This window comes from Ursus americanus, chromosome 30 (genome assembly GCF_024610735.1).
Source record: "Ursus americanus isolate L20-20 chromosome 30, mUrsAme1.1.p, whole genome shotgun sequence".
Taxonomy (NCBI): Eukaryota; Metazoa; Chordata; class Mammalia; order Carnivora; family Ursidae; genus Ursus; species Ursus americanus.
This window is the reverse complement of record NC_142156.1, coordinates 29,338,110-29,355,776: the sequence shown is the minus strand read 5'-3', so window position 1 is coordinate 29,355,776 and position 17,667 is coordinate 29,338,110. Positions and strand designations below refer to the sequence as shown.

The 17,667-nt window shown below is 48.1% G+C and overlaps 1 protein-coding gene across 1 annotated transcript in view; it reads left to right on the top strand.

Annotated features, from left to right (window-relative positions):
* The first annotated feature begins 325 nt into the window (after positions 1 to 325).
* Positions 326 to 17,667, top strand: part of CDC45 (cell division cycle 45) — a 33,579-nt gene continuing 16,237 nt past the window's right edge. Inside the window, exons 1-10 of the mRNA XM_045815180.2 lie at positions 326 to 650; positions 777 to 836; positions 1,627 to 1,719; positions 3,228 to 3,365; positions 4,331 to 4,477; positions 10,845 to 10,900; positions 12,280 to 12,328; positions 13,706 to 13,767; positions 15,624 to 15,674; positions 17,006 to 17,125. Coding sequence (XP_045671136.1) covers positions 600 to 650; positions 777 to 836; positions 1,627 to 1,719; positions 3,228 to 3,365; positions 4,331 to 4,477; positions 10,845 to 10,900; positions 12,280 to 12,328; positions 13,706 to 13,767; positions 15,624 to 15,674; positions 17,006 to 17,125 — 827 coding nt within the window. The 5' untranslated portion in view covers positions 326 to 599. The remainder of the gene's footprint in view (positions 651 to 776; positions 837 to 1,626; positions 1,720 to 3,227; positions 3,366 to 4,330; positions 4,478 to 10,844; positions 10,901 to 12,279; positions 12,329 to 13,705; positions 13,768 to 15,623; positions 15,675 to 17,005; positions 17,126 to 17,667) is intronic.

The window sequence follows — 17,667 nt, the reverse complement described above, 5'->3', positions numbered from 1 at the left end:
AATTATTTTAAATTACATTTTTCTAATACTCCCCTCTAGACGAATTTAGTGAGGCCCACTCTCTTTGTCGACTACACTACCCAGAATGCACGTAGACCTTCCGCCTTTTGCGGCAGCCATCGAGGATGCTGGCGGAATTAAGCCGCGCATCCGCCTTCGAACTGCGCCGAGAGCTTTTTGAAATCGTAAACTGACGACTTCGTTCGATGTATATGTGCATTGAATTTATGGCATGTTTTTTTTTTCCCCTGGAGTTCCCAGTGGGAGGCAATAGGCTTCTCTTCCCAAACTAAAGATGTCCACCAAGCGTTGGATTTGTGGGTAAATGGGAGTCAGGATTGAAGTGGGCAACCGTGCTTGCGTTCTGCCGGTGGATGACGCTCGTTTAGGAGCGGGCCTGACTTTTCCAGCCTGAATGGCGGAGTGCTAGTGCCCGCCTCCAATGTGACCCAATCAGAAAGAGGGAAAGGCTGGGGAACTAAGTAGCGATTGGTTGGATCCTGGGCCAATCGGGAGAGTCCTGATTTGGCGGGAGTCTTGACCGCTGCGGCTACTCTTGGAGTCTCTGCACTAGCTCTCGGTGTCCGGCCGCCGTGGCCATGTTCGTGTCCGATTTCCGCAAGGAGTTCTACGAGGTGGTCCAGAACCAGGTGACCCCTTTTCTTGGACCTCATGGCCGTGTCGGGGGGAAGGGATGAGAGGGAGCGGCCGTGGGAGGGCACCAGGGGCCCGTGTTCGGGTCTCTGCCTTCAACTGGCCCGCTCTTCTCCCGACAGAGGGTTCTTCTCTTCGTGGCCTCGGACGTGGACGCTCTGTGCGCTTGCAAGATCCTTCAGGTGAGCCTTGCGTACTTTGGAAGGGAAGGGCCGGGGCGAAAGGTGAGGTTGCAGGCGAGGCCCCAGGAGGAGTTGGGTGCCGGGTGTGCTGGGAGTCGGGGCTGGAGGTGAGGAGCACAGTAGAGAACCGCCCCTCTTCCCAGCCCTCACGTTGAGAGCGCAGGCTACCTTAGTGGCTGGAGCAAAGGAAAGCTGGGGAGGGGCACTCTGAGAGGTCGTCTTGCTGGCAGGAGTGTTGGGTAAATTAGAGAAGGATTCTGCAAAAGGCAGGAATACTAGTTAGTATTTTTGCAATAACCTGGGCCAAAAAATGGTTGCATTGGAGAGACCCTTAGACCTGGAGTGGCTTCACAAGTGTGGGGTTTCAGACGGAGGAGTCTGTGACAACTGAGGGCACAGTGGTGTCATAAGCAATACCCGAAATCCAGATTCCTTCGTCTATCAGGGAAGATCATTGGTTCTGTTTTGAATATGATGCAATGTTTACATGACCTTTGGTCAGGCCCTTGGGTCAGAAACTACTTCTCAGAAGACCCAGAAATAAGATGAGCTTCCCTCCCAATGTTTTCCTTTGGTAATTTTCAAAAATTAGGCAAAGTTCACAGAATGATATAGTGAACAGTCATATCCCCATAACCTAGTTTTTCCCCTTAACGTTTTACCATTCTTGCTTTATCACATGTCATTCGTTTCTCAATCCATCGTTTTGTTTTTGTTTTTTTTTTAAGTTCATTTCAAAGTAAATTGTAGATGGCCTAAATTTGATAGGTTTGAAATTAATCTCTCTCAGGCCCTGTTCCAGTGTGATCACGTGCAGTATACCCTGGTTCCAGTTTCTGGGTGGCAAGAACTTGAAACTGCATTTCTTGAGCATAAAGAACAGGTATGAAAGGAGTATTTTAGAATAATTAGTCTTATTTTATTCAGTTGCAATTTTTTTTTAAGATTTTATTTATTTATTTGACAGAGAGAGACACACACACAGTGAGAGAGGGAACACAAAGAGGGGTAGTGGGAGAGGGAGAAGCAGGCTCCCCGCCGAGCAGGGAGCCTGGCGCGGGGCTCGATCCCAGGACCCTGGGATCATGACCCGAGCTGAAGGCAGATGCTTAACCGACTAAGCCACCCTGGCACCCTCAGTTGCAATTTCTTAACACTTAGCATTCCTTCTATGTCCACAATAGGTTGCATGTATATTTAAGTATCAGCTATGTTAGACAACGTGGAAGGAAAAAATGAGCTGTACAGGGTAACTTACCCTCAAGTTGTAGAAAAAAAATTGACAACCAAATAAAAGATAGTGAATCTTGGGGCGCCGTTAAGTCGTTAAGCGTCTGCCTTCAGCTCAGGGCATGATCCCGGCGTTCTGGGATCGAGCCCCGCATCAGGCTCCTCTGCTGGGAGCCTCCCACTCTCCCTGCTTGTGTTCCCTCTTTCACTGGCTGTCTCTCTCTGTCAAATAAATAAATAAAATCTTAAAAAAAAAAATAAGATAGTGAATGTGGACACTTTCTAACTTTGAATTTGTGTTGCTGATATTTCATTGTAAGGTGCTTGAAACTTAGTAGTTAGTTTTTGATATGGCCTCATTCAAATTATGTTAGATTACACTGCTATTTTACATTATCTATCCAAGAAAAAGTATTCCAGTTTCCAAATGTTAATCCAGGAACATATCTTCTCCCTTTGCAATGTAAACAGAGGCGGGACTCCTAGTACTTCTGTATGGGGCTATACTGAGAGATGGGACATTTTAGATCCCACAGGGTAGGGCTGGAGTAGGGAAGAGGGTCTTTGGGGTCTGTGGCCACATTTAGGACTGTATAGCAGAGATAAATCCGTGCCTGGAGCTCCTGTCATCACGGAAGGAGTGTACTGGTGCCAACTTGGTATTTATAAGGAAGGGATTCTCTGTAGTGATAGGATGTAATAAGACTCAATTTAATATTTTGTGCCCGTTAAGTATGGGCTGCCCAAGACACGCTACAAATTTAAACCTGTATAATGCTGTTACTACAGAGAGGCAACACGGTCCAGTAGGGTGACTGAGATCTGAGATCTGAAGAGGCTTTGAGAGACATTTGAAGTCTTGGTCTGCTGCTTATCAGCTTCTTGGCCCTGTGCATGAGACTGAGTCACGCTGAGCCTCCACGTGCTGCTCTGCGAAGCCGTGGGGCCTGTCTCGTGGTGTCATCATGGAAATTAAATAGCATGTGAAATATTTTAAAGCACTAACACAGGCCAGGGCTTGCCATTTTCGGAGTCTCACACCATCAGGGCCTTGCCTGGTGTCAAGAGCTTGATGTGTCTCAGCAGGACTCAGGGGCCTAGTATGCTGAAATGAAGGACCTCCTCAAGGCACTTACTTCACAATCTCTCTCTTTTTTCCAGTTCCGTTATTTTATCCTCATAAACTGTGGAGCTAACGTAGACCTATTGGATATCCTTCAGCCTGATGAAGATGCTATATTTTTTGTGTGTGACAGCCACAGGCCAGTCAACGTCGTGAATGTATACAACGATGCCCAGGTAACTTGGCCTTTGGGGCTCATGTCTTCCCTGAGTTCTCCTGTCCATCTCTCTGTACCTCTTATGCCACGGACAACCTCGCACCTGATGTTCTAAGCAAGGCATGTATCCCCCTCCGCTACAGGAGTTGGAACAGCCTGAGGGCAAGCACCTGGTCTTGCTTATCTCTGGTGAAAAACATGGCACCCAAGTCTTAGAGGCACTCCAGAATGCATTTTGGAATTCACTTAACTTGGGAAGCATAAGGACCAGAACACTGCACCGAGCCTGCCCTCAGAGCTCAGGCCCAGCTGGCATCATTGAATAAAAGGATCTAGAGGCATTAGCCCTACAAGTGGGTCTAGCACTTTCCCTGCCCATCCAAAGGGTGGTGTGAGGACCAGCAAGACAATAGTGTAAAAGGACACCGTTAGCCTAAAATGGCCATGCTGTGCTTCCTCTTTGAACCCCAGCAGCAAGCATGGAGCCTGCACAGGGCAGCCACCTAACCATTCTCTGAGTTAACCCCCCGACCCGTGTTATCAAACTGTTGGCCCCAAAGTTCTCTCTCTAAGCGAAATCAGCTTGGAACTGCTTTTAGAGACAGCAGTTGTATATTTACTTAGGTGTCACACATCTTTATGTCTTCTGTCAGAGTCCAAGTTGCCAGATATTCATTTTGTTTGCTCGGTGTGTGGCATAAGAGGGAGGTTTTTTCTCAGACTTAAATGACTGCGGATGGTTTTTAAATTTCTGGAATTTTTGCATATCGTGTGATACAACTGCAGTGCCTCAGTGAGTGGAAATGAAAACAAGAAAATGCTTGAGAAGTTTGAGATTCTTCTCTCAAACTGGGGACTCTTTGTACAGAACACTGAACGAGTCAGCTCATTGAGAAATAAGATTCTGCAAGAGAAAAACATGTGATGGAGAGTTTTCTGTCAATGAGAGAGGAGAACCTTGATTGCTTTTTGTTTTAATCTTAGATCAAACTACTCATTAAACAAGATGATGACCTTGAAGTTCCTGCCTATGATGATATCTTCAGGGATGAAGAAGAGGATGAGGAGCATTCAGGAAGTGAAAGTGACAATGGGTCAGAGCCTTCTGAGAAGCGCACGCGGTTGGAAGAGGTGGGTTTGGGCCTCCCCTCAGTCTTGAGGGACTTGTGGTTCCCAGAGGTCAGAGCTCAGACTGGAGCCTGTGGGGTGCAGGGTTAGCTGCGGTTCAGCAGGCATGGGTGTTGACCCTGGGCTCTACCATCCCCTGGCTGTGTGGCCTCAGGCAGGTTACTGAACTTCTCTGAGCTATGACATCCTTGTCCGTACAATAGAATTTCATCAGATGAGATGAAACTTAGGATGGCTCAGCCTTTCGATCAGAGAGCATACATCTTTAAAAGTGATACAAAGAGGCGCCTGGGTGGCTCAGTCAGTTAGGCACCCGACTCTTGGTTTTGGCTCAGGTCTTGATCTCAGGGTCGTGAGGTCAAGCCCTGAGTCGGGCTCCACACTCAGTGCAGAGTCTGCTCAAGATTCTCTCTCCCTCTCCTTCCCACTCTGCTCTTCCCCCTGTTCTCTCTCTCTCTAAAATAAATAAAAATAAAATCTTAAAAAAAAAAAAGTCATACAGAGAAACAATAAATAGCATAAGCATCACCTCCCTTCCCCACTTTCTCAAGACTTGCTCTTTGTAGTCACCATGGAGGAACAAGATGGGTCTGGCTCTCAGCCAGGCTCAGTCCCCAGTGGGTACTCCAGGGGAAGCATCTTGTGTGCAAAGATAAGAGTGGTTTGAGCCTTGTGAGTCTTGGATCTGAGGTGCTTACCTGATCTGGGGCCTGGCCAATGGAAGTGGCCTACCCAATGCGGTGGCTTCTGCTACATGGAACATTAAAGATGGCAGATGGTTGTTCCTCTAACAGGAGGGCCATATTTTATTCTAGTGTTCAGTGTTGTGGCGGAAGCTCATGCCCTTTGGCTCCCAATCCTTGGTGTGCATGCTGAAATTTGCCTCTGAAATGTTTGGGGGTCTTCCCTTCATCCTTGGCCTAACATTTCCCAATAAGGTGCTTTAGCAGAGCTCTTTTGAGCCATTTTGGGGACATTCAGGACATTCTGTCCATCTAGGGAGCGTGTTCTGCAAAGGTAGGAATGTTTTCTCCTTGCCTTCCCTGCCTTTGACCAGTCCCTTCTCTAGAGTTTTGGGTGGTCTGATCAGGGACCTCAGGCACATTCTTAGATTCTCTTTCCTCTTGTCCAACTCTTTATCTGTTCCGCTCTCTGGCCAACTTCTGGTCTTCATCTTTTAATCTTTGATGTGTAAGAGCTCTTTTTTGTTATAACATTCGTTTATCTATTAATGAGCTGCTTTCCGTCAGGCCCCAAATGTCAGTATCTGGTAGGATTTTCCCTGGAAACATTCATGTTCTGCAGATTAGTATCTTGGAATTCTCTATCCTGACTAGTAAGTACATTTCATCACCTAATATGTGCCAGGTATTGGTTAGGCTCTAGGGTCCCTGGGGGAGAACAAAGTCCTGCCTTCACAAAGCTTCCTTTCCAGTGGGGGAGTTGTGAGCACAGTTCAAGGATGGTTTCCAGTGGAGAGCTGTGTCCTATGAGGAAAACTAAAGCAAGGTAATGGGCTGGACAGGGAATGGCCTGCTTTTATGAAGGTGGCCGCGGACACTTGACCTGAATGAGGAAGGAAAGAGCCAGGAAGATCCCTAGGATCTTCTGTGTGTCCAGTGCATAGTATCCACAGATGCTAGGGCTCTGTGGGAGACAGGTAAGTGAGAACTGACCAGCGTGTTTGGCAGTAAAGAGAATGTCGATGGTTCTTGCTGAGCTGTAAGAACATGTCAGAGCTTCCATTGACGTTCTTAGCGCATCTATTTGGAATCTGAGTTTGTGAATGCTTTCTGTAGTACTCCTATAATATACATAATTTCCCACCAGCTTTTTTTTTCTTTCAGAAGTTTTATAATTTTAGCGTTTTTTTAATTCTTTATTTAAATTCAATTTAGTTAACATATACTGTATTATTAGTTCAGGCATAGAATTTAGTGATTCATCAGCTGCATATAACACCCAGTGCTCATTGCTTCAAGTGCCCTCCTTAATGCCCATTACCCAGTTACCCCCTCCCCCCACCCACCTTCCCTCCAACGACCCTCAGTTTGTTTCCTAGAGATCAGTGTCTCTTATGGTTTGTTTTCCTCTCTATTTTCATCTTATTTTATTTTTCCTTCCCTTCCCCTATGTTCATCTGTTCTATTTCTTAAATTCCACATATGAGTGAAATTGTGTGGTATTTGTCTTTGACTCATTTCGCTTAGCATAATCCCCTCTAGTTCCATCCACGTCATTGCAAAATGGCAAAATTTCATTTTTTTTGATGGTTGAGTAATAATTCCATTGTGTGTGTGTATATATATATACATATATACATATATATCACATTTTCTTTATGCATTTATCTGTTGATGGACATCTGGGCTCTTTGTGTATTTTGGCTATTGTGGACATTGCTGCAATAAACATTGGGGTGCAGGTGCCCCTTCAAATCACTGTGTTTGAATCCTTTGGATAAATACCTAGTAGCACAATTGCTGGATTGTAGGGTAGCTCTATTTTTAACTTTTTGAGGAACCTCCATACTGTTTTCCAGAGTTTTTATTTTGGTATTTTTCTAACGTATGCAATATTTAAAAAGATAGTACAGTGAATACCCAAATACCTTTCATCTGGATTTGGCAATTTTTCACATTTTCCACTTTTGCTAGTTTGCCTTCTTTCTATATATGCTTTTTTTTTTTTTTTTTTTTTTTTGCTAGGTCATTTGAGAATAAGTTGCAGACACCATGATGCTCCCTGACAAATTCTTCCATATGCATCTCCTAAGAACATTCTCCTCTATCAACACAGTAACATTATCATACATAAGAAATTAGTAATGTCACCTATTCAACCCATATTCCAATTTCTTTAATTGTCCCCAAAATAGATTTTGTGTCTGAAGCATCATCCAACCAGGGCTGGCACATTTGCTTTTATTCTTTTGTTTTTTTTTTTTTTTTTAAGATTTTATTCATTTATTTGACAGAGAGAGAGACAGCCAGCTAGAGAGGGAACACAAGCAGGCGGAGTGGGAGAGGAAGAAGCAGGCTCCCAGCAGAGCAGGGACCCTGACGCGGGGCTCAATCCCAGGACTCTGGGATCACGCCCTGAGCCGAAGGCAAACGCTTAACGACTGAGTCACCCAGGTGCCCCCTCTTAATTGTTTTTTTTTTTTTTTAAAGATTTTATTTATTTATTCGACAGAGATAGAGACAGCCAGCGAGAGAGGGAACACAAGCAGGGGGAGTGGGAGAGGAAGAAGCAGGCTCATAGCAGAGGAGCCTGATGTGGGGCTCGATCCCTTAATGCCGGGATCACGCCCTGAGCCAAAGGCAGACGCTTAACTGCTGTGCCACCCAGGCGCCCCTAATTGTTTTTTAACCTAGACCAGGACCCCGTCTCTTTTTTTCTGTTTTGTTTTGAATGACATTGGAGGCCAGTCCAGTTTTCTAGTATTTATCGCTTGTTCATGGAGTACTTTTACTTGCTTCTCTAACTTTGCATTTGCTGTCATCCAAGTTTAGGCCTACATACCTGATATTAATAAAAGTTAACACCTTTTCCCCCAAATATTTAATTTATTTATTTGAGAGAGAGGGAGAGCACAAAGGGAGAATGAGAGGGAGAAGCACACTCCCCACTGAGCAGAGAGCCTGATGTGGGACTCGATCCCAGGACCCTGAAATCATGACCTGAGCCAAAGGCAGATGCTTAAACGACTGAGCTTCCCAGGTGCCCAAAAGTTAACACTTTTGGGAATACTTCAAATGTAATTAAACCTGCATGATTTGTAAATACACTTGTATTCAAGATATAGTCTCAGAACTATATTGATAAGGGTGCACACTCAAAGAGATTTAGAGAAAACAGTCTATAAATGTAGAAACCTTAGCTTCCTTTACTTCCCTTACTCTCCTCTGTTTATAATGTACGTGTCTTAAAAATAGCCTCTGTGTTCATTTAGTTCCACATCATACAATGGGATAAATTTTGCTTCAACAATGGAAATGATTATAAAACTCAAGAGGATAAGGGAAGCCTATTGTATTTACCCAGTTTCTACTCAGCATGTTCTCTCTTCCATCCTGATGTTCCAGGGGTTTTTCTATTGTCATTTTCCTTCTGTTTATAGAAACGCCTGTAACCATTTTTCTTTTTTTTTTTTTTAGAGGCAATCTGCTGGCAGTAAATTCTCTTAGTTTTCCTTTTTCTGAGAATTACTTTATTTTTCTCTTCGTTCCTGGAAGATATTTTCACAGTGTGTGGGGTTCTGGGTTAACAGTTCTTTTCTATCAGCACTTGAAAACGTTCTGCTCCTTCTTCTGGCCTCTGGTTTCTAGCGAGAGGTCTGCTGCTATTCACATTCTTTTATCCTATAGTTAAGATGTCATTTTTCTTTTGCTGTTTTTGAGATTTTAAAAAAAATGACTCTAATGGTCAGAAGTTTAATTACATGTATCTTGGTGTGGATTTCTTTGGGTTTAACCTATTGGGATTCAGTCAGTTTCTTGAATCTGTAGGTTTATGTGTCTTGCCAAATTTCGAGCCATGGTTCTTTATTTTCAGCCATTATTTCTTCTAGTGTGTTTTCAGCCAATCCTCTTTCTCCTCTCCTTCCAAGACACCAATGACAGGAAGGGTAGGTCTTTTGTTGTAGGCTCACATGTTACTGTTTGTTTGTTTTTCCAGTTTGTTTTCCATCTCTTGATCAGACTGGATCATTTCTATCATTGTATCTGCTGGTTCTTTTCTCTGTTCTTGCATTCTGCTCTTGAGCCCATCTGCTGCGTTTCTATTTCAGTTATTGTACTTTGCAGTTGTAAATTTCTCTGGTTCATCTCTATTTTTCTGTTTATTTGCAAAAGCTTCCTATTTTTTTTTTCATGTGCTTCAACTTTGTTTCTAATTGTCCATTGAAGCATTTTTATGGTGACTGCTTTAAAGTCTTTGTCAGGGGCGCCTGGGTGGCACAGCGGTTAAGCGTCTGCCTTCGGCTCAGGGCGTGATCCCGGCGTGATGGGATCGAGCCCCACATCAGGCTCCTCCGCTGGGAGCCTGCTTCTTCCTCTCCCACTCCCCCTGCTTGTGTTCCCTCTCTCGCTGGCTGTCTCTACCTCTGTCAAATAAATAAATAAAATTAAAAAAAAATAATAATAAAATCTTTGTCAGATTATTCTACCATCTTTGTCTTCTTGGTGTTGGCATTTATGGGTTTCCTTTTTTTGTGTTCAGTTTGAGATCTTCCTGGTTACTGTTGTGATGAGTGCTTTTCGCATGAAACCTGGACATTTTTATATTATGTTTTGAGATTCTGGGTCTTATTTAAGCCTTCCGTTTTATCTGCTTTCTGTGACATCACTCTGGCATGGTCTCTTTATAGTCAGGTGGAGGTAGAAGTTCAAGATTCCCCACTTGACCTCCATTAGCCAGTAAGAGGAGTGGCTCTTTGTTACCAGTGGGCAAGGAAAATCCAGGCTTACTACTTGGGCTCTTCTGATACCATCCCAGTGAACATGTTGGAAGGTGTTTCAAGTGAAAGGTGGAGGTGTTACAGGTGGGAGGTGCTCACCAGGGTGGGAGTCTGGGCTCCCACTTGGTCTTTGCTGGGTGGATAGGGGTAGGGCCACAGTGTTTTTGGTGGTGGTGGCTAGAGTAGACCAATTATTGTCTAAAAGTTTTCTGTCTTTCAAGGCTGCTCCTCTGGGTCCTTGGCTTTTTGGGGGGATTTTTTCCCTTGTGCTGGTTGTTTCCAGGTTGCCAGCTTCTTCAGCTTCAAGTCTGGGATATGTAAGCCAAAATCAAAACCCAGGGAACTCATCTGCCACTCCTCAGGTCCTAGGATCCCCAGCTGGTTGGCCTTCCTCTCCACCTTCCAGAGTCTTATTTTGTTTGCTTTATATATGTTGACAGGGTTTCCAGATATATTTAGTGGACATATAGGGAAAATTAGACAATTTCCATCTTTCTGGAAGCAGAAGTCTTGGGACCATAGATTTGTAAACCCGCCATACTACCTCATGCCTTTGCTGTGAGAACGAAAGGGATTGTGCCTATAATATTAGAACAGTGGCTGGCACGTGGAGGGATATAGGAAACTTCAGTGCTTATTAATCTGGTGGGAAAGCCAGTACGAAGTGGCGATGTGCTTATCCTAGATCACACAGTGGTGGGGGCAATGGAGTCCTGGCCATTCCCCACCTCAGTTCCTCCTTCCTCCAGGACTGGCCTGAGCTCAGGATATGGGAATGAGTGACCCATGTTTTCCCTTGGGGGGGGGTCCATGCCCAGTGGCTTCTGCCTCATCAGAACCTTCTCAGGCTACAGGGATAAATTCCTGGCTTCTTTGCTCAACCCTTTGTTCTCTTTGTCCCCTCATCAGGAGATAGTGGCACAAACCATGAAGAGGAGGCAGCGAAGAGAGTGGGAGGCTCGGAGGTGAGTATGCACTTCAAGCAGTACCCCATGCCACGGAGCCCGCAATCCCTGTGGGATACCTGTGTTTTCCCTGGGGCCTGGATACAATTTTCTTTTTTTCCATTTGAGGACAATTCATTTAGTTTAGAAACTCTGCGTCGGTGGCTCCAGGAGTGAGCATGCGGCCCCTGCATTGGAGAAGAGCTCTGGGTCCCCTCTGTATCACCCTGTGGTCTCACGAGTGGCAGGACTGGGCCCAGAGGTCTCCCAAATACGTGCTGTTAGGGGTGACAGCCCTTTGTCTTTCATTTTTGCAGTTTTCCAGATGTACTTTTATTTGTACGTTCTTTATAAATGAGATACAAACTGTGTAAAGGTTTTCATAGAAAGAAAGTACGTGGAAAGGAAACTGAATTATTCATAATTCCTCTCCATATTGCAGATTTAAAAAGTGAAGTTCTCTGGGGCCAGCGGGTGGCTCATTTGGTTTGAGCGTCCAACTCTTGGCGTCGGCTCAAGTTGTGATCTGTGATCTGTGTGGCCCGCATCTGGCTCTGCAGTCAGTGCAGAGTCTGCTGCAGATTCTCTCTCCCTTTCCCTCCTGCTCATTTTCTCAGATGAATAAATAAAATCTTAAAAAAAAAAAAAAAGTGAAATGCTCGAAAATAAAAACAAACTGGAAAGGTGATTGTGGCTTTAGGTGACGGTGCAGCAGTGCCGTTGAGCTGAGATCTCCTTGCTCGATCCGGTCCTTGAAGGGCTCTGCTACTCCAGCTGAGAGTGTTATGCTTCGCCACGCCTCATGGAAGGACAGTGAAAAACCATTCTGGGAAGTTTAAGGAAAGAAAAGTGAATATAACCCATATTCACTGATCGGAAGAGATTCTGACTTTGGATCAATCCTCCTGGGATATCCATACTTGTGCATATTTTATATGATCCTAATATGCACCTAATTTTGCATTTTTTTCACTTAATATAACCATTTTTGACAGTTCCGAACAGCTCTTATAACCCGTGCTGTGCTTACTTGGCCAGTCCCCTTCTTTTTTGAACTGGAGGTTCCTTCCCGTATTTTGCCACGACAAGTAGAGCTGTGATGAACAACCTTGTGCACACAGTGCTATCTTTCTTGTTTCTTTGAACTGTTGTCTTAGGATGATTTCTTAGAAGTGGGATTCTGCGACTATTCTATGCCGTTTTACAGCTTTCATTGCCACAAGCCTTTTGTGTCAATGTTACTCCCTTCCCTGCCTTGTACACGTACACTCTGTGAAAGGGTCCGTAAGTGGATGACTTGATCTGTGTGTCTCTGAGTACTGTCAAGTTTTAGCATTTTCCAGATGTTGGTCTTCCTTGCACTGCTGCCTGTTGAGGACCTGCATTTTATGTCGTTATAGAAGAGACATCCTCTTCGACTACGAACAGTATGAATATCACGGGACATCGGTACGTACGGATGGGTGTACTTCACCATAGAGTTCTGATTCTAGGGGTCAGTGTCCTAAAACATGAGGACGAATGAGCATAGGTTTAAGAACCACAAAAGCCTGGTTTGAATCGGAGCCCACAACTTCTGCTGTGTGACCTAGGGCAGATGGGACAGCTTCTCTGAGACTTAAACTTCTCCTCTGTAAAAGGAAGAGAGCTACCCTCATTTCCGAGGCAGTTCTTAGGCTGGTCCTGCACACCCAATAGGTGCCCATAGGACAGCAGCTATTATTTTTGTTCAGCATCAAAAATACAGAACAAGTCTGTTTCAGTCTCTGTGCAAGAAGATAAAGCTTTAGAATTACAGAGGCCCGTTACTGTGTGTGTTCTGGAACTGCGTGTGTTACTATATGTGTTTTCACATGGAAAACATACTGTGTTGACTCTGGTAGTGTTGAGCAGAGGTCAGGGCTTTAAGGAGCCCCAGAAAATAAGTTTCCAATAAAATATCATGTGTTTAGTATTAGCATTTGGCCCTGGGGCCTTGAACTCTGAACACCATATTTCCAGCATCCCTTTTACTGTCAAGGTCCCAGCATCCTTTGAAGGATCGTCTTTTTGCCCTCTCTGCTCTGCGCCAGGATATGGAAATTTTTAAGCAGTGGATAAGGTGGGTGTGGAGGCAGATGCCTGGCTCCCTCCAGATTTGTGGACCATTCCCTTGGAAATGCTCTCTGGTGGGTAGCCCAGCATCACACAGCTAATGGGACTTTAGAGTCTTCTAGTTGGACACTGATCCCCCTTGTCTCCTACCAAAACCCAGACTCTGCTCACAGGGAGCTAGACGCTTCTGTCTGCAGACAGCCCTGTTAGAAAGATCTTCCTCACAGAGGTCCTGATGCATCCTCCCTCTTTAATGTCCAGGTAGTGGAAACCAAGGCCCTGCCTCACCCAGCCTTCCTGGTAGTGTGTGTGTGTGTGTGTGTGTGTGTGTGTGTGTGTGTGTGTGTGTGTGTGTAAGGCTACCAGCCAGCCGGGAAGAGCATGTGGACATAGGCCCCCAACCTTGGCTTCGGTGCCTCCCCAGGTATCACTGAGGCACACAGTGAGATGTGTAGGGGCCCTCACACAGTGCTGTACCCAGATGTTCTCCCTTACATGATGAAGTGTGCACCCAGGAATGTTAGCAGAGGAGACCGTGCAAGTCACTTAAGTTACTCTGTCTTCTTCCCTCAGTTTGGCCTGGAATCCACCCACGCTTCCTTCCCTAGCTGCAGGGCTTGGCTGGGATCCTAGACAGCTCAGGTCTGGCCCAGCTGTGCAGCCCAGCCCCAGCGTATACCCCTCCTATAAGCACAGCTGCCTCGGACCTCAGGCTTCTTTCTTTCTTTGCAGTCAGCCATGGTGATGTTCGACTTGGCGTGGATGATGTCCAAGGACTTGAATGATATGCTGTGGTATGTAGGCCCCATCAGGACCAGTGCTGTGTTGGGCTTCTTTCTCCAAGTACCTCTGTCCTTCCACAGTGAGAACAGGGTCTGGAGGAAGACATCACTGTGCGGTTTCCACCAGGAATATAGGACACAGCTCCTTTCTGGGAATTTGCATAGCCCTGGTATTCTTCCTCAGACTCTTGACTGAGTACAAACTCCTGGGGGAAATGGAGGGAGCACTGTTAGGTGCAGAGAGTCAAGGGTGGAGCCTGACTGCAGCTCTGCCCTGCCCACCCTACCACTCAGCCTTGCTGCCTGGTAAATTTGGGTAACAGAAGGAGCATGAGATTTGAACAAGGCAGCCCTTGCTAGGTATCTTTGCACCCCTATGTGTGGTGAAATCTGGCACAGGAATACCCATCAGCCCACCTCTGAGTCTGCTACACGGGCCACAAGCACAAGTGCTCAACGCAACTTAGGTTGGTGTAGAAACTAAACCCGGAGTCTGAACAAAGAAAGTCTAGGTCTGGCCTGCTCCACCCCCTCAGCCCTCTGCTTCGGTCCTGGTTTTCTCCTCCACGAGATGAGGAGGGGACGCCCTTCCCGGCCCTGAGCCCACGGTGGGGATTGTAATGCTCTTTGCTGAATCAGGGTTTTAGGACAGCCAGGGGCTGGGGCAGGTTCAAGGCACTAGCCACACCTAAGCCCAGGGATGCTCTGTCATCACCCTGATCTGGTGCCTGGCCATGTGCCCACCTGTCATCCTTGGGCACTTGGCTCAGCTCTCTTCGCCTCAAGTCCTCCTCCATGGTGTGGACTGACAATCACATGCCCTGGCACAGGGGCCAACTTGTGCATCAAGAGATCTTGCAGTAAGGTCAGGTGGGAGTCCTGTACTGTGCCCTGTAGCCACAGCTTGTGACTCCATTGGGGAGCCTTTGGTGAGCACCTGCTGTATGCCCACTCACAACAAACACCCCCAGTTTAGCATTGATGTCAGAACATGCCCCTGTGAAATGCCTCCAGAAAACTCCAGAAACAGCACAAGGGCAAACGCAAAATAACCTGATACAAAATGTATGTGTGGAAAGGTTGGAAGGAGGAAGGGTGTGTTGGGGAAGACATAGCAGGGTAGCATTTTTTGAAGAGGACCCTCTGAGGAAGGGCTCACTGCCCTGAGAGAGATGGCACTTAGATACCCTGCCCCCTTGTGAGCCTTCCAGAGCCTCCCCTGCCTCACTTGCACCCAGTATCTCTGGCTGTTCTCGGCTCTGGCCCCAGAGGAGGGTCTTGAAGGACGTGGCCTGGGGACCGAGGGTACACACCTGAGGTCCTGGTCCCTCCTGCCAGTGGCTGGCCGTGACCCTGGAGAGGTCAAGCCAACCTGGATCTCCATTATCATCTCATCCACAAAAGATGAGCTAAGAGACAGGACCTTGGAAGGTTCTTAGGCCTAAATGCGGTTACTCTGTCCCATCATTTCAAGGCAGGGAGACATGGGCGTGCTGAGGGTCTGCTGTGCTGCAGGGCATATTGCAGAGGGGGCAGGTGATACGAGGGGCTCCGAGGTGGAATGACGCGCTAGGATCCACCAGCACCTGAATATGGTGTCTGCTACAGTCCCACTCCAGCAGGATGAGGGTAGAGAATGGTGGTCAGCCAAACACAGAGACAGCATCATGCCTGCCATCCTTGTCCTGGGAGATCTCCCTTCTGGGTCCTGAAAGCTCCCACGGCAGTGACACTGTGCCGGGAGCCCTGAGTTGGCCCCATAACCTTTCTACCCTGCAGAGGAGAGACTGCCTGTCTGACAGTGGGCCTGGGCCTGGCCAGCTGGTGAGGGACGCTCCTGTGAGCTTTGTTGCTCTTTTCTCTTCCAGGTGGGCCATCGTTGGACTAACAGACCAGTGGGTACAAGACAAGATCACCCAGTAAGGATGTGTTCCCTCAGGCTGTCCAAGGTTGGCCTGTGCTGGGGCCATGTGCATGCCCTGGCTGCAGCTCCAGTTTGCAGTGGGAAGATGGGTGGCAGAGCCCTGTCGGGGAGGGAGCTGGCCTTGGGCCTGGATCCTCATCACTGAGGATGGGCTTGGGACTAGGACTTGTGGTGGGGTGGGGTGTGGCCTGGTGTGGATGCTTTGTCCACCCTCAGGAAGCCCACCAGATGGAGCCAGAGGTGAGAGGAGGGAGCTCAGTCTGCCGGCTCTCCATATGTCCTTGCACATGGGCTGGGAAGAGGAGGTGAGGGCCCCAGGAATCCTGCCAGGGAGGGTGGATGTGATCTCAAAGGCAAGGGGAAGGCTGGTAAGGACTGCCAGGAGGACTGGCATGGAGCCGAATTCTCTTTTGCCTCTCAGTGGGCAGGCTCCCCGTCACTCTTGATGGAGAGCTGAGGGGCTACCCCAGAATGCAGATACCAGGGAGGCATGGGGTCCCCATTCTGGTGGCCATCAGGTGGGAACTCCAAGAGAATCAACAGGGACCCATACCCTAACCCTGTCCAAGGGCACCCTAGCCTGTCACCTGGCTTCTGCATATACTGGACTCCTTGTGCAATTTGCAGAGGCCCCTGTGCCCCCATTTCCTGCCTCTCCCACCCCACTCTGACCACCTGAGTCCTGCAGTATACAGGGACTGGGAGGGTTCTGAGTCTCACAGGCCTGGGCACTTTGCTGGGCCTGCTCCCCCTTCCATGTTAAGGATGGCATGGGGTGTGTGTAGTGCCAGACACCATCCCTGACCTGGGGCAGCCCCTCATGTGAGGCTTCACTGTCACTGTCCTGCCCAGTGGCTGCCTGCAGGTAGACCTGGACTGGGGTCTGCCCTCCCCTGCTTCCTGTGCAGGATCCACACCCTCTGCTGGGATTACTGACACTATGTGATTTGTCCACTTGACCGTGGCTGGTGGACAGGGCCGTGGCCTCCCAGAGTGCCCACCCTCAGGAGGCCTCAAAAAAGTAAGGGCAGGACAGCCGCTGCCCAGAGGAGAGTGCAGGGGGTCCAGGGGTCCAGCCAGAGCCCACTGCTCCCTGCTCTGTCTCCTCACACCCCCGGCCACCAGGCGCTGGTTGTGGAGCCACACTCGGCTTCTCCACAGTGGTGGCGGAGCTCCCGTCAGTCCTGGCAGGAACAGCCTGTGTGGTGGGCCAGCCCCTGAGCCTGGGAGGGGGGGCTCCCCCGAGGGAAGGAGGGAAGCCGCGTGGCCTGGCTGTGTGTGAGAGGAAGGCGCCCACCCAGGCGGCTGGCGGGGCTTTCTTTCCAGGATGAAGTACGTGACCGACGTCGGCGTCCTGCAGCGCCACGTGTCCCGGCACAACCACCGGAATGAGGACGAGGAGAACGCCCTCTCTGTGGACTGCACGCGGATCTCCTTCGAGTATGAGTATCCTTGCAGCTCAGGCCTGCCAGGCACAGGCAGTGCCCTGGCCCTCAGTTTTGCTCAGCAGCCCACCATTTGTTGTGTCACGTCTGTGGGCCCAGCCTGCGTCCCCCTGTGGCGGGTGTGGTTGTGGCTGCGGAGCTGCAGGTGTGGATTGCGCTGTTGCGGCTACCATGAGAGAGGGGCCCTGGTGCGCTCTCCAGGCTGCGCAAAGTCCCGGGGACTGGGGAGCAGCCTCTGTCCTGGCTCTTCTGTGTGGCTTTGGCTCCTAAATGCCAGCGCTGTGTTTGGGAGCAATATCTGTTTATTTAGGGCTCACATTGGGCCTGGTGTGTGTGGGCAGGTGCATTGCAGGGCCCACCTGTGTGGCGCAGGTGGTGTGGTAATAAGCGCAGACTCTTGCCAAGCCAGTCAGGAAGAAGTAAGCCAGCATATGATTACAGAGCGCAAATGTTTCATGAGAAGAGGTAGGGCATTGGTAGAGTAACCAGGGGCTTGTTGGGTGGCAGTGCTCAGGAAAGGCCTTTGGGAGGCCACATCTCAGA